Here is a 22,634-nt window from a genome sequence, read left to right as displayed (position 1 = left end):
AGAGAAGGGTATGTGATGTACTCCGGTCTACCTAAAAGTACCACTCGTGGCCCTTGTGTCAGCATCATGAGTGAACAGGGTACAGAAAAATCCTAGATACCACCACCTAAACGTGGTCACCTCCTCACCCTTGAGTGGACGTGCCAGTGCCCCCTGGATGGAGCCAGGAGAGTGTGGGGCATGATTAGAAGGGCTGGTTGCCCTTCCTGTGGTGACTCCTCAGAAGAGGGAGAAGCTCAGGCGTGTCCCCACCATGCATCTTTTCAGGCCCCGGAACTGCTGGAGCAGCAGAAGTACACAGTGACCGTCGACTACTGGAGCTTTGGCACCTTGGCTTTCGAGTGCATCACGGGCTTCCGTCCTTTCCTCCCCAACTGGCAGCCTGTGCAATGGTGAGTGAGAGACCATGGCCCTGGGGCAGGGCCAGGAGGGTCTCCTGAAGGAAGAAGTGTGTCTTTCTGTCTTTGTCATGTCAGTTTACCTGTTCGCATCTCACTGAGCACTCCCAGGCTGGGTCTGGCACATCTGAGGTCTGTGTTACAAAAAGAAAGTCCTGTTGGGACCCTGTGTGTGGGCAGTCCAAGCTCCAAAAACCTAGAAAAGTGGAGCAGTTGTCAGGTATTAACATCTTTGAATATAATACTATATAAATGACACAAATAGCCCTATGTTCAGTAGCAATAAGTCAGTCCATTCACACAGGCTTTTGTGTAAATTTGTGCACTTACACTGAAAATACTTGTGTTTTAGTAAATAAATAAAAGATATGTACACATGACAAATGAGAAATATTTACATGAAAATCTATTGTTGTCTATACCTGAACATAAATTTGTTTTAAAAGCATAAGAAGATGGCTTAAAATGTGAACCAAATAAGTTACAAAAAAAGATTTTCTAATAAAAAACCAAAATATACAATTAAGTTTTAAAAAATTATGTTCTTTAACTTTTTTAATTATAAAAATAATGTGTTGTTCATTTTATATGTATAAAAGTTAATCACTGAATTACTGAAATTACTAAAAAGTTAATTATTGAAATGTATAATTAAAAAATTAACATTCCCCTAAATTAGTTAGATTTCATTCAGAGTTGTTTCTTGAGAGGCCACCCAGTAATTTAAACGATGCTACTTTTCAAATTTTTTTTTCAGTTTTTATTTTTTTGGGGCAGTAATTAGTTCATATGGTTCAAACTTCAAAAAGTATAACAGAGTATACAGCGTGACAAACCCCCCTAGTTTTCTTTCCCACAGGCATTCGATTGCATTGGTTTTTGGTGTGCTTCTACGGATGTTTTGCACATATCCAAGCACATTGGCATGTATTTGTTTGTTTGTTCATTTATGTATCTTTCCCCTTTTTTACATCAATGGTAGTATAATATGAACTCTGTTCTGTATGTGCTCTTAAAGCATTTTTACACTGTGAGAATTTCCTTCACATACCCCTGGAAACAATCACCATGACCATTTTTGTGTATCTCCAGGCTCTTCAATGTGTATGTTATACTTAAAAACACACACACAGACACATGCGCACACACACACAAATTGCATACTCTTATATAACCCGCCTTTTATACTTACTATTGAAAATGATTTATTTTATACCCTATTATTTGTTTGGTATTCCACTGAGTGGCCGTACTATAATTTATGTAACTCATCTCCCTTTGTTGGAAGTATGGGTAGTTTATAATTTTTACTTATTAAAATAACACCAAGAATAACATTCTTGTAGGAAAATCCTTGTATATCCACAATTATTTTTCCCTAGGATGAATTCCTAGAAGTGGAATGAACAGATCAAAGATTATGCATATTTTAAAGGTTGTTGATGTGTGTGAACAAAATGCTCAACAGAAAGGTTGTATAAATAATATTTCCACCAGGAACATACAAAGCTGTGCCTTTCACCACACCATTGCCAACACTGGCTGCTGTCACTTTTCTAAGTATCTTTCTAGAAGCAGTGAAAACAATGAACTTTTTCGAAAATAGGTATTTAAATCATGAGACTATTTATTGATAAGAATAAGATGTAGCTTTTGAAATCTGGTAGAAGAGTAGTTTTATGTGATGTGTTCAGTTCAGTCAACATTTATATACCAGATGTTAGAAAAGCAAAGATGAAATGAGGCAGGTCCCTGCCTTTGAGGAGTCAGGTAGAATGGCAAAGTATGCCCTCCTGTGGTGACTGATTTTAAACCTTTACAGATTCTAAATTTGGGGAAATTCACTCATTAATTTATAGTCACACCTCATAATGTAACCATCATAAAAATAATTTTACATATCTGTGCAGCTATAGTGTTTTTAACTAACCAAGGAATTAACTGCATTTCTTCAGTTCAGATGTTGAGTTTTTCCATTATTTGTAACAAGATGAGTTAAAATCCATTATAACTGGAAGAACAAGTGCCATTTGAAAATATATTCCTAATGGTTTGGCGTCTTCATAGAAATCTGTTGTCTCCAGAACCAGCATCCTAGAACTGCCCTCATTGGTGCTGGAAGGCCAGGTGACCACTCTCAAACGGACTTCTCTGATGCCCAGTAAGGAGCTGTTGAGTGGACTCATGTGTGAGAAGTGCCTGTTTCATCTGCTTTGTAAGGCTTAGACAGCTTTTAAAATTTTCACTCTCATCTCAGACAGCAGGTAGATAGTAATTTCAGGACAAATGCAATTTCAGCTTTAGAATTCTATTTTGCAATCTAGGACGTAAGCAATAAGCATTTTACTTACTGTGACCTTTTATTTTTATAATTTCACATTGACAGGCTAAGTTTTCTGTTAGAGGACCATCCCATTTGTATGTAATGACAGAGTGTTGGTGATGGTGACCTACAGGCACAGGTCCAGACAGAGCTGTGACCCACCAGCCTCTCCCACATGCCAGCTCTTCTGGGTTTCCCATGTGCTTCCCTTACCAATCAGAGTTGCACAGGTGAACACTTTTTATTTGAATTTCTTAGGTGTTTTTTGCAAAGGAAGGATTTGGACATTCAGACAGAGTCGAAAGAGCACCAGACTTTGGATGTGCGTCCCCGGTTCTATCACTCTCTAGTTGTGTAACCTTGGGCATATTACCTGATCTTCATTTCCTTACCATTGAATGGGGGACTAAAAACAGTGTCTGCCACATATGGGGTTATCATGGCAAAGGGGTACATGTTCAGTGTCAGAGTACTTGATTATCTAGAAAGCATTATTCAAATGATTACCCTTGTCACTGAGATTTGAAACCAGTCGGATTTAAAAATCTTTTTTCCTTTAAAAACTACTTCAGATGCATCAACAAGTTCTCTAAGTTGGGAAATGTAAAAGTTCACTTACCCTTAGAAATAATATTTAGCCATATACATTTAGAGGAAAGTGTATGTGTGTGTGCATGTGCTGTGCACATTTCCTGTACATGTGACAGGTGCGCCGTAATCATGGTTTGGAAGTCCTACTTTTATCCTCCATCAACACATGAGAGTTTTGAATTAGATAAAATGAAAGGTAGAGAAAATAATAAGGATAAGACAAGGAGGAGATAAAGTTTCAGCAAGCCATTCTGTCTGCAGGACTTGGCACAGAATGGTTGGTGACTACTCACTCATTCAGCCATGACTGTCCTTTCTTAAACTCTCAAAGATGCCATCTAGCAGGGTGGAAATGCACTGACTGTTATCCCAAAAGATTAAATAGTGACCTGGGGGGTATCCTGTACAGCTGTAAAGTGATATGTTGCAGCGTTAAGGGCTGTAATCAACAAGAATACCTGACTGCAGGCATTCCAAAGTCCGGCAGAAGAGTGAAATGGATATCGTCGTTTTTGAAGACTTGAATGGAGCAGTGAAGTTTTCAAGCTCTTTACCCTACCCCAATAATCTTAACAGGTAAGACACAGTGGCATTTCTCTTCTACATATGTTTCTTTTTTCGAAATAGATGTCTGAGGTGACATCCATAGGCTTCTTTTTTTTAATAACAAAAATTTATTTTCTCATATTTCTGGAGATCAGAAGTCCAAGATCAAGGTATTGGCAGCTTTGGTTTCTCCTGAATTCTCTTGCCTTGGCTTGCAGATGGCCACCTTCTCAATGTATCCCTCACATGGCCTTTCCTTTGTGTCATCCATAGGCTTTTAAATAGATTATCAGGTTATCATCCTATGACAAAGAACTTGACATACATAATCCACCTTTATCTTAAACTTAGAACAGATGCCCACCACTTACTCCCATCTGGAAATCATTTCTCTTCTAAATTCAAATAACAATTTATCGGTACCTCGTATTACCCTTAGTAGCTTCTACCTTGTATTACATTCGGTTTTCCATAGAGATGATCTCCTACTCAACTGTAAGCCTTTTAAGGGTAGGGAATTATATTTTATTTCTCTTTGCACTCCTCATGTAGCCCAATACTGTGTCAAAGCCAACAAATAAACCTTTGTAGTTTTAACAGCATTGCAATCTACTCTTAGAGCCAGAGTATGAACAGTTAAATAATAATAGAATTGGGTAATAGTACAGAAGAAAGTTACAAGGCAGCTTTTGTGTGTGCTGCAAGGCACACACAGTTGAGTAGCATGGATAATAATTACCATGAGTATTTGGAGGATGGGTAGAGATATTGTATGGACTAGAGCTATGTGGAATGACTTTGGATGAGCTAGAACTTTGTGGAAGGATCTGGAAAGATGTGCAGGAAATGGATAGATGAAGAGGAAGGAAGTTAAAAGGGAAAGGCTGAGGGGAGCAAAGGCACATTTTGGGAAGCGGTGAGTAGCCTCTGTTGGCCTCTGTGAGTGGCTATAGTGGAGGATGTAAAGAGGTCAGCTGACCCTGCTTACAGGAGGCCAGCTGTGGCGCGCGTGCAGTGCCAAGGGAAGGAGCGTGACTTTTGTCATGTGAACCCACCTGTTGCCTTTGAGGGGGGTGATTAACAAAATAAATCCAGCAGCATGGGGTCTAGATTGTGTGTGTGGATCACCTGGAGGTCGGCATGCCTGTAAAGTGCATTTAAAAAGCTTCACAGATCATTCTCCAACAGCCAGTTGGAGATCAGTCTGCTGATCCATCTGCTGAGAAATCCCTGATTGGTGGGCATGTTTTAGCAGATCAGGAGAGGTGATTAGCACCTGGATAATTTAGTTGGAAATGTTACTTTTTCTCTGAGTTTAATTCATTTTCCATCATCATTTATTGGCTGCCACCTGTGTGTATAATGGAGCAATGCATGTGAGGTGTGCACTTTGCACGTGGAGGCAGCCTGAGGTTGGCAGTGGAGGTGTCTTCTCCTGCACTGTGCTCCTCTCTTCTCAGCGTCCTGGCACAGCGGCTGGAGAAGTGGCTGCAGCTGATGCTAATGTGGCACCCCCGACAACGGGGCACCGATCCTGTGTACGGGCCGAATGGCTGCTTCAAGGCCCTGGATGACATCTTAAACTTAAAGGTGAGCATGGAGCCTTGAGACAGCAGGTCAGGTCCCCGTGGGACGCGGCAGTTCTTAGGGGAAAGAAATGCTCATTACGAATTAGGTCGTGGGCTGCCTGACCAGTGGGGAAACTGAGGTTGCTGTGAGAGCATACCTCGACCTAAGTGAGAGGATAGGACCCTGCGCTGATGATCGTTGGTTGTAAGGTCGTAGCTATGGACAAACAGGAATATTACAGACTGAAATGTATAAACCACAGCACTTGGACCCCCTTCCTCAAGCTAGGCCCTTGCTTTGTGTGGCTGGGAAATTTGAGGGTAGCAGAGGATCCAGGCAAAGAGATGGACATCTGTTTAGGGATGGGTTTTTCTCCAGTAACATCTGGGTTGTGTTGCAGCTGGTTCATATCTTGAACATGGTCACGGGCACCATTCACACCTACCCGGTGACAGAGGACGAGAGCCTGCAGAGCTTAAAGGACAGAATCCGGCAAGACACAGGAATCCCCGAGGAGGATCAGGAGCTGCTGCAAGAGGCAGGTCTGGCCTTGATCCCCGACAAGCCTGCCACTCAGTGTATTTCAGACGGCAAGGTGAGCCCTGGGCTTCTTACAGAATGCCGTTTTCCTCTGACTTTGCCTGCAAGGAAACTAATCATGCATTCAGATGTTAGCTCTCCTTTATCAATTCTGTCAGGAACACAGTGCGCACACTTACCTGTTTGTTTGGTGTTTTTCTCTAAGTTGAACTATAAGATCCCTTGCATGGCCTAATGTGACACACGAATCCAGACCTTGTTACTTCCAGACCACTTAGAGTGCCTTTTGTTTTGCCTTTTTTGCCAAAGCAATGCTTCATTCTTCTGAGTCAACCAAAACGTGTATGATGTACCTTTCACGTACAGAACTGTGCTGACAGCCGAAGCAAAGCGAGGCATGGTTCCTGCCCCCAAATAGCTAATAAAGTTAACACATGAGAGACAGTCATTGGAGAGGAAAGGAAATAGCAAACGTCTAAATTGTACGGTAAAGACAATCAGAGAACAAAATAGAATGTGATAAGTTGTAAGTAAGGTGTCCATTCAGATAATAAGTGCTAAAGGAACAGGAAAAGGAAGTAGAGGCCAGAGTCATTAAGAAAGACTCATGGCGGGGGCTGGGGGGGGTGGCTGTTTGTTAGAGTGTCGTGCTAATAACACCAAGGTTGCCGGTTTGATTCCCACATGGGCCACTGTGAGCTGCGCCCTCCTGAAAAAAAAAAGAAAGAAAGAAAGACTCATGGGTGCTCAGTACTCGCAGGGTAAAGATGATGCTATTCATGAAACGTGGGAAATGCTCTGAAATCTCTTCGTTATTAATTGGAAAGAGGAGGGGTTGGACCCACGAGAGCTCATTTTGTTCTTGTCCCTTTGCAGTTAAATGAGGGCCGCACATTGGACATGGATCTCGTTTTTCTCTTTGACAACAGTAAAATCGCCTATGAGACTCAGATCTCCCCACGGCCCCAACCTGAAAGTGTCAGCTGTATTCGTAAGAACATCATTGCTTTTTTTCTTCTTTTTTTAAATCACTTACGAAGCATGGGACGAGGCAGGAGCAAGAGATGTGGACCAGGGGCTGGTCCAAACCAAGGAGATCAGCTTACTCGGTGCTCGGGGCAGCCTCCTTTACTAGGGACCCGTGAGGAACAGCCCTGCTGAAAAAGAGCAAAGGAAGTTTTCAGTTAACTTCAGCCTCATAGATAGAACTTTAAACACAGGACAGAGAACACTGCCTGTGAGCTACTGAACTTGAATCAGATGACTATTTTATTTATTTTTGAAGTTTTATTTATAGTTTAATAATTAATACATGCACATGGTACCAAAAAAATCAAAAGGTACAAAAGGATATACAGTAGCTTCCAGAGAAATTGCTGCTATCAAATTCTTGGCTATACCTTCCATGGGTATTCTATGCATTTATAAATTATATGTGTATATAATTCTTTTTTCCCCTCAAACAAATGGTAGCATACAATACATACTGTTCTCTACCTGCCTTTTTCATTTAACAATGTATTACTATTTTGGAGCTTTTTCCCCTGTTGGTGCATGTAGAGCTGCCTAGTTTGTAAATGCCCGCATAGCATTCCATTGAGTGAGCGTTAGATAGACATGTTACTGCATCTCCCACTCCTGTTCCCACACACTCACACAGAATAAACTCACACAGATCAAGGGTCCAAGGGCTTAGAGATCTCCAGGCTTGTTGCTTATTTAATCTGCTTCCAGTACTGCTGGTTGAAGCTGCATTTTTAGAAAACTTCATACGACCTTAAATATTGTGAAATTTAGAGTTTCTATTGAAAATATGTGAGCCCGTACATGGACTGTCGCCACTTGGTTCACAGAGTTTTCTTCAAATTAACGGCCATTTGTTGACTGGTACATGCTTGTGCTGAAATGGGGTACAAAAAAATGGATGAGATAGTAACCAGGCATAGCACCCAAAAACCTTTTGTAATAGCATAGCAGTTATATAACTTGCACGAAGGTAAAGTGCAGTGTTGTTGCCAGGCAGGACGCGGTTCATCATCAGGGAGTTATTCTCTGACAATTGTGTGTGTCTCTGTTCCAGTCCAAGAGCCCAAGAGGAACCTGTCTTTCTTCCAGCTTCGGAAAGTGTGGGGCCAAGTCTGGCACAGCATCCAAACCCTGAAGGAGGACTGTAACCGGCTGCAGCAGGGACAGCGAGCTGCCATGTATTGTGCCAGGCGGTTTGGGGCTTAACTTATTTAAAATGGCTTGGTGGCTTTTGCCACAGAGAGGTGGCAGAGGCAGGGGCCCACAAGCAACTATTAGGAGAGGCAAGAGGGAGACACTGGTTTGGATGGGCAGGAAGTGGTCCGCTGAGCTGGATGGAGAAAGGCCCTTTTAGACCTGACAGGGTGAGTGAGGTCAGCCCATGGAGCAGGAGTGTAAATGGAGGGTTGGGCTGGTTGAACCAGGGGCAGAATTTGGAACGTGGAGGAGCTCATTGCAATTTGGGTCAGCAACACTCCCCTGATTGTCATGCCAGGGACTGACTGACTCTTTCCCCAGGTTATGACTAGTTTGGGTTACTGGCCCTTTGTGTAGTACTCAGCCTAGTTCCAATTTTGGTGCAGAACCACATGCATTGCTGAGGGCCAGAAAATTGTCTATGGTTATAAGTGGCTGCTCTTATAATAATAATTAGAACTGGGACCTGCCTTGGCATTTGAGGTGGTTTTGTTATTGTACAGGAAATGGTATTTGGATCCCAGAGATGCCCCAAGGCTCTATTTCTTGTGGTCCCTGCAGGATGAATCTTCTCCGGAATAACAGCTGCCTCTCCAAGATGAAGAATTCCATGGCTTCCATGTCTCAGCAGCTCAAGGCCAAGTTGGATTTCTTTAAGACCAGCATCCAGATTGACCTGGAGAAGTATAGTGAACAAACTGAGTTTGGGATCAGTGAGTGTACTCTTTGCAATGCGTTTTGAGAGCTCGTTCCATTCTTGTTTTCTCTTCCTGAGGTTTCTTTTGTTTTTTTTTATAATTGAGTTGCTTATTTCTGTTTTGGTTTTGTGGTGTTTTTCAATTTTTTTTCCCTACATTTTTTTTCCAGCATCAGATAAACTGCTGCTGGCCTGGAGGGAAATGGAACAGGCTGTGGAGCTCTGTGGGCGGGTAGGAGACTCATTTTAGGTTTATATCCTTACCAAGGGGGATGAGGCTTTTTCTTCCATTTTCCACTTTCCCTTCAAAGAGTAGGTCAGTCTTGCATGTCAGAATTCAAGTTTTTCTCACCATACTCTTTGACTTTACCTGGGACTTTCTGGAAAGAGGTTGGGAGAATAGCCAGTAAAGGGGGCCCCACTGTGGCAGGTTCAAGAGCCACACAGACAGACAGAGCTGGTCCAGATTTGAATAAGGAGCACAATGTGAAGTGTCCTTCAGGGGAAGCCTAGACCTCTTCCTGTTAGAAGGGGCCTTGGAAGAATGATTAGCACTTCATCTAGTCAAAGGTTTTTGCCGAATTTTGTTGGGACGTTAAATCCGTAGGGAAGAAGAGGTCTAGGCAGAGTCTTAGGACCATGTTTATCGAATGCCACTGAAAAATGTTAACTGTTAAGGCAAGGGAAGTGAACCTCACACAGACTGAACCTTGGGCTCTGAGGCTTTTCCTGGGCTTTTTCAACATTTTCCCCTGTGAACTTGGGCAAGGACCTTCACCTCTGTGTTTTAATGTCTGTTTCTACAAATCGGTACTGAATGGATGCTTAAAGGCAGCTATTATCTAGACAATACCTTATTTAACCAGAGATGGTGAGGGTTCCACCCATCTTGGTGCTCATGTACATAATCTATGAAATAAAGGAGTCCAGGCCTTCCCACATAGGTGGCAGTGGATGGGCAAAGTAAGACAAGGGAAAGAATATGCGGAGGGCATCTTCTGTATGCCCTGCACCATGCCAGATACTTACACAGGTTATCTTATTTAACCCCTAAAGTGGCACTATTAGAAGCCTGTTTTGTGGTGGAGGAAACTGCAGACAAGGGTTAAGTAACTTGCCCAAGGGTCACACGTCTAGAAAGTGGCAGCCTCAAGATGCAAAGCCAGGTCATTCTGACTTCAAAGTCCATATTCCTTGTAGCTAGTCAATCAGGAGTCTTTAGTGAGTTTGGAGGATTTTCCCTGAAAATCTTACATCTCAGAGTGCTGGTATTATGTCAGTTGACATTAGCACAGATTTTTCATCAGGAGAATGAAGTGAAACATCTGGTGGAACGGATGATGGCACTGCAGACGGACATCGTGGATTTGCAGAGGAGCCCGATGGGTCGGAAGCAGGGGGGTACTCTGGACGACTTGTGAGTACCAGCTGGCAGGGAACCACACGCTGTCCCCAACCTACACACAGCCCCAACCAGAGTTTCCATATGTGTGTGGGGTCCCATGTGGTTATTATGGAAGCTCTGTGAGGCCATTCTCTAGAGCATGCCCCCCAGTCAATCATCTCGGCATGGTCCAGAGATGAGCAAGGGCAAATCACTGTCACTCTGAGCTTGAGTTTCCATATGTATTGAGGGGCCAGCAAGACTGACCTCCCAGAGTTGTGAGGATCAGTTCAGATAATGCACAGAGCAGTAGTTCGTAAACTATAAAGGCTGTAATGCCAGGAGCTTTTCCCATGGTATCAAACGTCTCTGTTCGTCCAGCCCACCCTGACCCAGGGGTGGCTCAGAGAGCAGAAAGTAGAGCAGAGAAGAAGCCTGGCAACTCCTAGAAGCTTGGACCTGGAGACTTCATTTGAATCTTTATCAGGACTTTGGCCTAGGCTCCGGGAGGGGACGAAGCGCTCAGGCAGAGCTCCCTACCTGAAGGAAATCACACAGTCGCATGCAGCCCCTAAGTGCAGACAGGAGGCAGGCAGGCAAGCACATCAGCCTCTCAGGAGCTGTCTCATTTGGGCTCAGCAGTGTCTTCTGATGCTTTTACTAGGATTCTCAGGACGAGGAGCCCAAACGTCAGAAACCTGATTATTTGTACATTTTCTCGAGTCATTTAACCCTTTATTCCCCTCTAGTTTTCAAATGAAAGTCAGTTGTCTCACTCTGAACATGTCAGCCAGTCTCACTGTGTTAAGGAGAGAAAGGGATAGCAGTTTGTGTGCTTGCGGGCCTGAGTTTTCAAGGGGAAGCCATGTTCTCCAGGTTTGGGTCCAGTGATGGCTCCTGGAATCACTATTGTGGAAGCCAAATGGACAGGAATTCCAGGGACAGAGTGGAGACTCCTTTCCTTAAGATTCTCTCTCCTTACACCTTAGAGATGTTTGACTTTTGATAATGAGGGTGATCGTTCCCTTGCTGTAGGTTATCACCTATAATATCTCCAGGAATAATCATTTTCTCCAGTTAAGACATTGCCAGTCATGATTCTAGAAATCAGTAATTCTACTGGCAGGAAGTAGCTTATCAGTGCTTTAAATGTGCTTATTTGGCCTCAAATCTAGACATAGCTGCTTCTTTGTATATTTCAGAGAAGAGCAAGCGAGGGAGCTTTACAGGAGACTAAGGGAAAAACCAAGAGGTAAGTGGGGTTTTATGCCTGCCTTGGGTTCCTCGTTGTCTCAGGTGTGAGGCATTGGTACTCTCTGTCAGCCACCTGGAGGAACTGTGCAACTCCTTCCCTCTTTCCAGACCAACGAACTGAGGGTGACAGTCAGGAAATGGTACGGCTGCTACTTCAGGCAATCCAAGCCTTTGAGAAGAAAGTGCGAGTGATTTATACACAGCTCAGGTATAAGCCCCTACTTTCCTCCTTGAGATGCAGTGTGGAGAATCAGCGAGGCTGTGTGAGGCCGTTTCCTCACTCTGCTCTGATACACTTAAACCACCTGAAGAAAATGTATCTCCAGCCGTGGAATGGATTCATAATTGCCAGGGATTATGTTCGCCCACTTTCTCCAACCCAAAAGCCACTGGAGTTTGTCTTGTTTATCTTTCACAGTAAAACTGTGGTCTGCAAGCAGAAGGCTCTGGAATTGTTGCCCAAGGTGGAAGAGGTAGTAAGTTTAATGAATGAGGACGAGAAGACTGTTGTTCGTCTTCAGGAGAAGCGACAGAAGGAACTCTGGAATCTCCTGAAGATCGCTTGTGTGAGTGAGCCCCTGTACCAGGCCCACAGCCCTCAGTCGACCAGCCTCCCTGGGCCTTTTCACCTCTGTGCTGCTGTCACTGCCCTCCCAGAGAGACCACAAGCCCATTGATAGAGCACTCAGCTGCTGCTGTTCCGTCTTCACTTCTCTTCTCCATGAGTTAGAGTGAACAGGCAGGGGCAGAGCTAGGGCCTAGGCCTGCTGTTTTCATTTATGTATGTATTCATTTCCTGTGGCTACTGTAGTCAATTACCACAAAGTATTCTCTCACAGTTCTGGAGACCAGAGCCTGAGATCAAGGTGTGGACAGGGCCAGGCTCCCTCTGAAGGCTCGAGGGAAGAACCCCCTCCTTGCGTCTTCCAGCTTCCGGCGGCCCCAGGCGCTGCTTGGCTTATGGCAGCCTCACTCCAGTCTCAGACTCTGTCTTCACATGGCCTTCTTCTCTGTGTCTCTCTTCTGGGTGTCTCTTATAAGAACTCTTGTCCTTGCATTTTGGTCCCACCAGAATAGTCCAGGATGGTCTCATCTTGGGATCCTTAACTACGTTTGCAAAGACCGGTTTTCCAATAAGCTCGCATTCCCAGGTTCCTGGAGTTAGGAATGGACAGACGTGTTGGGGTCCTCCATTTAGTCCGGTACAGCGCATGTCAGCATGATGTGATGAATCCTCATCTGTGTCTGCTGCTTGGTATCAGAACTCACGCTTTCTGTGCCCACCGTCCTAATGGAGCTGTGATTTCATTGAATGTTGCTCACAAAGAAAACATAACACAGAAAAGAGAGCCCAGGACAGCGAAAGGAAAAGAGCCAGGCAAAAGCCATGGAAGCCAGAGCTGATGGAGAGTGGCCTCCACTGTGAAGACTGCAGAAAAGTTAAAGAAGTTGAAAAGAGAGCTACGTAGTCATCGATAGCCTTGAAGAGCAGAGAGGAGAATGGGAAGGAAGATAGTTGCTTAAGGTGGAAGCAGGATATATGGCTGGTGTTTATGATCATGGAGACTGGAGCATATTTGTAGGCCAAGTAGAGAAAGTGTAGGAGAAAGTGTACCAGGGAATTCACAATATCAGAGCCAAGAGGCAGTTGAGTCTCCACTCCTGAGAACAGTAGAAAGGTCAGCATCATGAGCATGAAAGGAAGGCTTGGCCTTGGGAAGGGTTGGGTGACATTTCCTCCTGGAAGTAAAGAGGAAAAGAGAAGGGGAGAGGTGACGAGGCAGAGAGGATTTAAGAGGGAGAGGAAAGTCGAAGTATTCATAGGATTTGTGAGCACTGACTATATGGCCAGCAGTGTGGTGAAAACTGGAGCTACGGGAAGGAAGAAAAGCCTGGCGCCTGACCCAAGGACCTCATAATCTGGTGAGGGGCACAGGCAGGAAATGAATGAGGACAGTTTAGGGCAGGAAGTAGGGTACAGCAGCTAGAGTAGCATGCGCTGTAGCATGAATGCAGAGGAAGAACCCCAGCTTCCACCGTAGAGGCGAGGGAACCACAGGCAGTGTTCACAGGGAGGTGCTGTTTCACCTGAAGAATGAGTAGGAGGCGGGTAGGTGGAGATGAGGACATTCCAGGACAAAGACGTTGCTCTGTCAAAAGGCTGGAATGGGGTATAATCAGGTTGGCGTGGTGTGGGGCTGGGGTGTCACTGGGATGGAACTGGAGAGAGAAACAAGGGCTAGCTAGCTTACGCAGGCCACACTGTGTTTTGAAGGCATAGAGGAAACATTGCAGGATTTGTTTTTGCCTTTCACCGTGAAGGAAGTTAAGCATGGCAATGGTGCGATCACATGAGGGGTTTAGAAAAATCACTCTGATGGCAGCTGAAGAACAGATGTGAGATTTTGGCAGACCTCACCACTGAGCGGGAGGGGCCACTCCGTGGGGGCTGGAGCTGAGTAGCCTCATCCGCCATCCTCACAGGACAGGTTGGTGGGAGGGAAAGGGAGCCGATCGTACAGGAGTGGTCTCCTGCCTCACGTGCAGACCCAGGCAGAAGGGGAGGAGGTGGATGACTGGGTCTCTCCATGGGCGACGATCTGCAGGGAAGCAGAAGGACAAAGAACAGGGCAACACTGAGTGCTTGAATGGCTGGATGAAGTTGCACCGTGACGTTCAGTGGGAGGGAGGATGTGGAGCCAGGATGGGCCCCACAGCTTCAGAGGCAAGAAGGATGCAGAGCTGCAGGCTGCAGTGAGGGTCAGGGCAGGGGTCAGTGAGCAGTAGGAGAGCTCAACAGAGGAGAGTGTGGTGGGGCTCAGCGAGGAGACGTGGCTTGAGGTGCTGAGAAGCTTGATTGTAGGTCATGTCTGTGGGCTGCAGGTGTGAGGAGGTGCAAGTAGCTGGAGCAAGAGCCATTGGCTTAGCATCTTGGCTTTAACGTGGAGTGGCTACTGCAGCCCGGGAGTCAGGATATCTTGGTTTTCTTCTCAACTGTCCCACAGATGGGTGATTCACAGTCACTGATAACCTTTTTGTGTGTTTCAGTCTCCTACTTGGAAAAGAGTAAAAACATCTCTCTTCCAATTTCCTTGTATGAGTTCATTAAACAATCAAACTAATGAAATACAGCCTACAAATACGGGCAATTCAAATCTCTTACATTTAGACTCTTTTATCAAAAAATACATCTATAAGTAAACATTTTTTAAACTAAAATGCAAACTCTCAGCTGTTGTCACGGATAGAGATGTTGACTGATATTCTCTAGGAATAACATCTGTCTTGTGGCCAATTGGCTCATAAGAAAATACCATAGTATGTGAAGGCAAAATTTGAATTATCCCTTTGCTCCAAAATTTTGTTGACTTTTTTTTTTTTTTTTTTTTTTTTTTTTTGGTTATGTTCTTTAGAGCAAGGTCCGTGGTCCTGTCAGTGGAAGCCCAGATAGCATGAATGCTTCTCGCCTTACTCACTCCGGTCAGCTGATGTCTCAGCCTCCCAATGCCCCCAACAGCTTACCTGAGTCAGGCAACAAAAGGTATGTCATTCGTTAACAGTGCCAAGTGGAATATTCAAGGGCACATCCGTAGGTCATGGGGTGGAAATGCGTGTTTATCTTTGATAGACCGTTTCATCTGTCTAATGGTTTTGTGCATGTTTTCCTTGGTGTTTGTTACATATGCTAGGCACTGCAGGGACGAATGTCTCATACCGTGCTTCCCAGAAAATAAGACCTAGCAGGACCATCAGCTCCAATGCATCTTTTGGAGCAAAAATTAATATAAGACCCAGTATTATATTACATTATATTATATTATATTATATTATATTATATTATATTATATTATATTATATTGTGTTATATTATAGCCAGTCTTATACTATACTATATTATATAAGACACAGTCTTATATTAAGATAAGACCGCGTCTTATATTAATTTTTGCTCCAAAGGATGCATTGGAGCTGATGGTCTGGCTAGGTCTTATTTTCGGGGAAACACGGTCGTCCCTTGTAACTTGCTAACTAGTTTCCTTGTCTGAGGGTTGGATTACTAATTGCTCAATGAGAATATTGAAAGTGCTAGTCAGTCACATGCTGCCATGTAGTCCAGCCATCATTATCTGTTCTTCAAAAGCAGACTCCCCGCAGGGAGAGCCCTGTTCATCCTTCCTGAGCTCTTGCCTCCTCCCTCTCACCCCACCACTCCTTTGAGTTACCAAGTTACTGTTTTCCTCCTGTTGCCTCTCATCACCTCCCACTCATCCCTTCCTTTCCCCTCCTGTCAGCTGGACGACTGCCATAGAGGTAGTGAACAGAACACTTCAGCCCTTTCTGGCAAGGCGTTTTGCCTCCCTGCTTCCTATCTATATTGCCTCCAACCCCTTACTGGTACAATTAGTCTTCACGTAATGCCGTTGGAAGGCATATCTTGGTCAGAAACTAGCAAGGGCTTCCCATTGCCTGGAGGATCCAGCCTGAGCCTTTGCAGGCATCACGGCCGCCTCACAGCGGCTCTCCGGGTGGATCCACTGTCCCCAGACAAAGTCCTTGCTCTGGCTCAGTTTATCTTCAAGTAGAGTCCAACCAGCAACATCAGCAGCATCTTGTTAGAAATGCAGATTCTGAATCAGAAGGTTCGGGGTGGGGCACAGTGGTCCATGTTTGATAAGTCCCAGCTGATTCTGATGCACACTTAAGTTCGAGAACCAGGCGTCTGGCCGACGCCCTTCCCCCCACCCCCAGCGGTCCTCCCATCTGGAGGGCACATCTGCTTCTCACCTCTTCCAAAGCCTTGAGTGCACGTGCACACGGGGACTGCTGTCTTCTTGACCACATGTGGGTTTTTTTTTTTTTTTTTTTTTTTTTGCTTCTAATTCAGTCCCATTCCCATTTAGTCAGCACCATCTATGTGTCAGGCCCTAGGCACTGAAGGTGGTTAAAATCAGTTCCTGTAGGCATATCTATAAACATAGAAAATAGATTAATGATTGCCTAGGACAGGTGGGGAACGGAAATGGAAAGTGGCTGACAATGGATGGAAGATTTCTTTTTGGGTGATGAAAATGTCCTAAGACTAGATTATTGTGATAGTTGCACAACTCTAAGTATACTGAAACAATCAAATTGTACACTTTAAATGGGTGAAATTTATGGTATATAAATTTAACTCAATAAAGCTGTTTTTAAAAGTACTGTTCCTGTGCTTGGGGAGTTCATAGGTTCTGCTGTTTTGGTACTTAATCATATGTGGCCTTAGGTTCTTAATTCTCTCCCCAACCTACAGTGAGTTCCTTGAGGATAGAAAACAGGTCTTGTGCCTCTTACATTGCCCTCTGGAGCTGGCATTGAGCCTTTAACCTAGTTAGTAGCCCTATAGATAATGCTAAGCAAAAAAGTGCCCCTGTGTTCCTTCTATCAGAGTATTGCCCTTTGCAAGGTGAGAGGAGTTCCAGGGCACTGTCTTCCTGGATTTGTCATACTCCTTCCAAGAATATTCTCAAAGCTCTAGAAAAATCATCCTGGGAGCACAGGTTGCAGATTGTCTCTCCACATCAGAGAGCTGAAGTTAGAAAACGACAGATGGCTTATTGTACTCTCCTCTATCTCACCAGGGCCTGTTCTTGATAAGGCACTGCATTTCTTATCAAAGAAAAGAGAGAGTGCGCAGACTAATGAAAACAGTTTCCAGAACTTGCTTTTCTGCAGATCTCAGAGAACTGTGGAAATCTGGTGAAATTGCTTGGTTTATATATATTTTTCCATTTCAAAAATTAAGAAATGGGTGACTTGGGAGATATCTTTAGATTTTGGTAGTTTGGAAAGAATTAATAAATTCAGCTATCTAGTTAAGTCTGAAAGAGCTCTTTCACTTTTAACTTTTTATTAAGCAGGGATCTATTTGCGTTTTCACATTGTGACCAGTAATATTTACGGATGGATTTGGGCTTCTGAAAAGTGCTTAACTAGATGAATGACGTCACTAGTCAATGACATGGTGTTTTAAGACAAGAACCAAAATAATTATTATTCAATTTTTAAAATCTTGCAAAAGCTTGTTAGCATGTTTTTAAACAGTAGTATTAATCTCTTAATAAATAACACCAGTTTCTAATAATTCGATCATTTTCTTTAGTGAAGAACTGATGGCTGAAGCACATACTCTCTGGAGCCAGCTAGAAAGTGCAATGCAAGACACCATGAAAGAACAGTACCAGAGTTTACAGGTAATAGCCTGTGTGAACCCCAGCTATCCCATGTCCTTTCTACAGCAGACGAGAAAAAGAAAATGGAAAGGCAATCTAGTGTTTCCTCGTTCTCAGTATACACAAGATTTTCTAGTACAGCTAGAAACAACGTGGGGGTTAGGGGCACCAACCCCCTGCAGAGTCAAAAATCCATGTCTAACTTTTGACTCCCCCCAGATTTAACAAGTAATAGCCTACTGTTGACCAGAAGCCTTACTGATAACATAAACAGTCGATTAACACATATTTTATATGTTATAGGTATTATATGCTGTATTCTTACAATAAAGTAAGCCAGAGAAAAGAAAATGTTATTAAGAAAATCATAAGGAAGAGAAAATACATTTACTATGTTTATTGAAAACACATCTAAGTGGACCTGCGCGTTTTTCACGGGTCACCTGTACATATTTATTATTATGCACTATAATAAGAACGCTAACGATTACTGAATGGGTACAAGTACTTTATGTGTATTATCTCATTTAAGCCTTACAACACTTGGTCCTTATGAAGAAGGTAACGTTATTCCCAGGCCTTCCCCTGCACCCCTGCAACCTTTTTACCATTGCTGAGCGTCTGTGTGTGGGTGGAGGGGGTGCTGAGCTGGACTTCAGGGATAAAGCAAGAACGTGTCATGGCCCCTCTTCTTAGGGACTCAGAGCTTAGTAGTAGGTAGAAGAAGTTTTAGGGAAGCTAACATGAAGAAGAACTAGTCAAGATAGTACATTAACACAAAGCTAACATTGCTGCGAGGATCCTAAGTCATTCCCTCAGATCTTTAACCTTTTCTTGCCAATGCAATCAATCACCTGCTAGCCTCCCCCTAACTTCTCAGTTTTCGGAAGAATCAGAAGGGATACCACTAATTGTAATGACCTTTTATTTATTCAAGTGGTATTCTCCAACACTTGGGCCTTTCTGTATCTTTTATTGCTGCCCTTCTTCCTCCTGGCACTGTATATTTTATCCTTTCACTGCTAATTTGCACTTCTGCCAGTGGAAAAGGAAGTCTTATCAGGCCATTTCATTTGGTGAGGTTAGAATTCGATAGCTGAGATTTGCTCTTGGTACCCCCTACCCACAGTGAGCATAAATAAATAAATGCTGTGAGCACAGGTAATACTAAAATTGCCTTTCCAGTTTCCACAGTCACAGAATCTCAGGGATTCCAAGCCAGTCCAAAGAAAAAATCCTGTACAGCGACAGAATATGTCACTTTAGCTCAAGGGTACCCTGCAATAACAAGACTTACTAATGAGAGGATTTAAATTTCCTTCTAAATTGTGCTGGTTGCCTCTGGAAAATATTTAAAAACAACCTGAGGTGTATTAGTGGCCACTGTATTTTTAACCTGCCTGTTGACTTTCAGTCTCTAGACTGGAGCTGGTTACAGACGGAGGAAGAAGAGCAGAATAGCCTGGAGCAGGCCTCGTGACTGTGTGTGTGGCCTGGACCTGTTGGGGCTCCTGGCCTGATGCTCTCGCACTGTGGCCCCTGCTGTAATGATGTCCCAGCGATCTTTGGCACCCAGATGCAGATCTTCTCACTTCCCCAGCCGTTGTGACATTCACTGTGGACCAAGGGTGTGGCCCTCCGTTGGCACTGCCAACAACTTGTCTGCACACTGGAAGCCTCCATCACAGAGGCTCAGCAAATGCTGATGCCAGGCACATGCGCGTACGGAGACCACGCCATGGCAGCTACTTTTCTCTGCTCTGAAAAAAATGCATAAAGTACAGTTGTCTCACAGACCACTGGGCAAATGTCTACCATGGATCTTCCAGGACAAAGTACAACCTGCACTTACTGCCAGCCTGTCCTCTCCCGACCCCTCCTCTTTTCCAGAGGCCCTGATCCACCTGCCCTCACAGCTGGTGTTTCACCGGATTTGGCTTTTCTCAAACAGACTTTTAAATCTGGACTTGGCACGGCCCCATCCTCTCTCTTCCTCTTTTTATTTTACTGCTGCTAAAAATTTCCTTTTACCTACACTTTGGTGGTTGTCCTCCCTTCGGCAAGGTTGTAGGTAAATGTTAAGTTCTGCCTGTGTGTAGTCCTTTCAGCCACAGAATGACTCATTAGAGCCAGGATGAAAGAGCAACTCCCTTCCTTTGGATCCCAAAGGTTACCAGGGAGTGAGTTGCCAAGAAGACGAAAAGGTTATCTGTCTACCACTAGCCTGCTGACCACAATGCCAACCTCCTGTCCTTGCTCATACCTGTGTGTGGTTGTCATGAGACAGGGAGTCCCTGCCTCTCATGTCATCTAGCAGTATTATTAAATTGACCTATTTTAAAAATAGTTTCTATATCTCGTAACATGACTCAAACACTTATACAAGATTCCATAATCCATTTTTATAATTCCTATGGTTAGGACTGACGAACTCAAAATCCAACCTAATGGGGAATTTTATAAACTGGAATAGTGCCTGGATAAAACAGTGCCATAGCACTAGCACTGCTTTGACTTACAGAATTTCACCTTTATATAATATACAGCAGGAAAGCAAAACAAGGTCAGATGATCACAAATAGGTATGTTTGGTTGGAGAAAAAAGTTGGAATACAGGAGTTTCACAAAGTGGCTTCCATGGAAATAGTGCAGAGGGTTTCATGGTTAAGTAAGTTTCGGAAATGCTTCATGGTCTAATTAGAGATCTCTTGGAGATCTACCTTGTACACTGGTACATAAAAGTATAGCAGGTCCTCAAGTAACATTATTTCGTTCAACCTCATTTCGCTACAGTGTTGATGAGATGCCCTAGGAACTTAACTTTTGTTTATATCAATGAGCCTGTGGTAAAATTAGTGTTGTTATTGTTGTTTTGCTTTAAATCACAGAACCTGTTGACCACATCTTGTTAGTATCATAATTTGTTAAAATGGTGACCAATCTTTGGTGACCAACTTCCCAGAACTTTCCTGGATTTAGCCCTTAAAGTTTTGTATCCCAGTAAAACTCTCAGTCACTCACTGCCAATCCAGGATGATTAGCCATCTTACATTACGATGTGTCCATATTCTGTGTAATTTGAAATATTTGACACTTCAGCAAAGTTGCAGTTGAGGATACTCATTCAACAAGTACTTTTTGAGCAACTCTAGGTGACAAAAATTAACTCCCTACTGTCGTGAGCTTACAGTTCACACAGGTGGGAGAAGAGTAGAGCAGGGAGTAGATAATAGGCAGGTTATTTCAAATTGTAAGTTTCAAATAGTTTCAATGCTATGAAAAAAATAAAACACAGTAATGGATAGAGAGTGCCTTAGTGCTGTTCGGGAATGTGACAAGGATGTGACTACTGGGCTAAGATTTGAGTGATGAGAGGAAGGCAGGCAAGCAAAGGCCTGAACAGTAAGAGACCTAAGGCAGGTACATGTGTGTACTAAATAATGATGTGTGTATACTAAACAAAGGGAAAAGTGGCAAGAAATGAAGGCGAATTCGTAGGGGATGGATCACATTAGGTCTTGTAGGCCATGGAAAAGAGTGTGGATTTTATTCTAAGTGCAACGAGAAGGTAGTTAAGCAAATGAATGACGTATTCTGAAACACATTTTTTTGTTTTTTAAATCACTCTTGTCCCATTTGGAGAATAGCCTGTAGGGGACAAGAGCAGAAGCAGGAAGCTCACTGAGGAGGCTGTGGCAGTAAGTGGGGAGCGAGATCATGGCAGATTGGACTAGGATAGAGATGGTGAGAGGCAATCCAGTTCAAATATGTATTCTGGAGACAGATCAGACGAGACTTGCTAACAGATTGGATGAGACTCCTAGGGTTTTGGCCTGATGGCAAGGTAGATTAAAGCGTCATTAACTGGGATGGAGAAAAGTTAAGGAGAAGCTAGTGGAGCAAGAATCAAGAGTTCTGTAGGACATTTTATCTTTGAGATGCTTATTATGGACAACTAGAGATATCCCTTAGGCAGTTTCATACATGGGACTAGAGCTTAAGGGATATCAGGACTAGAAATACAAATTTAGGAGCTTTTAAGCATTTACAAAGGTGAAACTGGACAAGATGGAAAAGTTGGCTAGAAGATCAAGGCCTGAGGGACTTTCCCATAGAGGTTGGAGGTTGGAGAGTGGAGGAGGAGCTGGAAACGAACACACAAAACAAAACAAAAAATAGAACAAAACAACACAACATACTTGAGAAGTTTGTGGCTAGTAAGGAAGAAGGGAAATGCAGAGCATGTGCTATCTTAGAAGCCAATTGAAAACAAATTATTTCAGTAAGAGAGTGATTAAAGGGATAAGGTGTTACCTGTTGGTCCAAGAAGGTGAGGAAAGAGAATTGATCATTTTCCTTGGATTTTCTGGCACTGATTTTTTTTTTTAATTTATTGGGGTGACAATTGTTAGTAAAATTACATAGATTTCAGGTGTACAATTCTGCATTATATCATCTATAAATCCCATTGTGTGTTCACCACCCGGAGTCAGTTCTCCTTCCATCACCATATATTTGATCCCCCTTACCCTCATCTCCCACCCACTGATTTTTTTTTAAGTTGACATATAATCATGTAAAAAATGATCCCACAATTCCCTAAAGTAACTTTCATTATTTAGAGGTGAATAATAACTTTTTTATTTAATGAGAGATGCTCATTCTTCAGAACAAAATAATATGAATACAGCCAGGACTAGAGATTGGATAGGAAAAAGGGAGAACAGAAAAAATCTAAGATGACTCATATATGTAAATAAAGGTGGAAATCAAGGAGTTAAGAAGCTGCAGGATAAAATTAAAAGGCAAGGGATAAGGGGAAAATACAAATATTTACAAAAATATACAATGTACAAAAAGGGTTAGTAGTAACATTTAAAAATTGAATAACAATTACTCC

At 43.3% G+C, this 22,634-nt stretch overlaps 1 protein-coding gene across 2 annotated transcripts in view; it reads left to right on the top strand.

The window, feature by feature from the left end:
• IKBKB (inhibitor of nuclear factor kappa B kinase subunit beta) overlaps positions 1–22,148 on the top strand; it is a 50,408-nt gene extending 28,260 nt beyond the window's left edge. The window contains exons 8-22 of one of the 2 annotated variants that reach the window (XM_033104470.1): positions 268–392; positions 3,781–3,888; positions 5,319–5,448; positions 5,828–6,022; positions 6,844–6,958; positions 8,048–8,171; positions 8,752–8,903; positions 9,058–9,119; positions 10,183–10,304; positions 11,474–11,523; positions 11,634–11,733; positions 11,944–12,091; positions 14,939–15,066; positions 17,665–17,755; positions 19,149–22,148. In XM_033104470.1, the coding sequence (XP_032960361.1) occupies positions 268–392; positions 3,781–3,888; positions 5,319–5,448; positions 5,828–6,022; positions 6,844–6,958; positions 8,048–8,171; positions 8,752–8,903; positions 9,058–9,119; positions 10,183–10,304; positions 11,474–11,523; positions 11,634–11,733; positions 11,944–12,091; positions 14,939–15,066; positions 17,665–17,755; positions 19,149–19,214 (1,716 nt within the window). In that variant the 3' untranslated portion in view covers positions 19,215–22,148. The remainder of the gene's footprint in view (positions 1–267; positions 393–3,780; positions 3,889–5,318; positions 5,449–5,827; positions 6,023–6,843; positions 6,959–8,047; positions 8,172–8,751; positions 8,904–9,057; positions 9,120–10,182; positions 10,305–11,473; positions 11,524–11,633; positions 11,734–11,943; positions 12,092–14,938; positions 15,067–17,664; positions 17,756–19,148) is intronic. The other variant, XM_033104471.1, reaches the window with a different exon arrangement.
• The last annotated feature ends 486 nt before the right edge of the window (positions 22,149–22,634 follow it).

This window comes from Rhinolophus ferrumequinum, chromosome 4, assembly GCF_004115265.2.
Source record: "Rhinolophus ferrumequinum isolate MPI-CBG mRhiFer1 chromosome 4, mRhiFer1_v1.p, whole genome shotgun sequence".
Lineage (NCBI taxonomy): Eukaryota > Metazoa > Chordata > Mammalia > Chiroptera > Rhinolophidae > Rhinolophus > Rhinolophus ferrumequinum.
The sequence above is the reverse complement of the archived record's forward strand: the minus strand, read 5'-3'. Positions and strand labels throughout refer to the sequence as shown.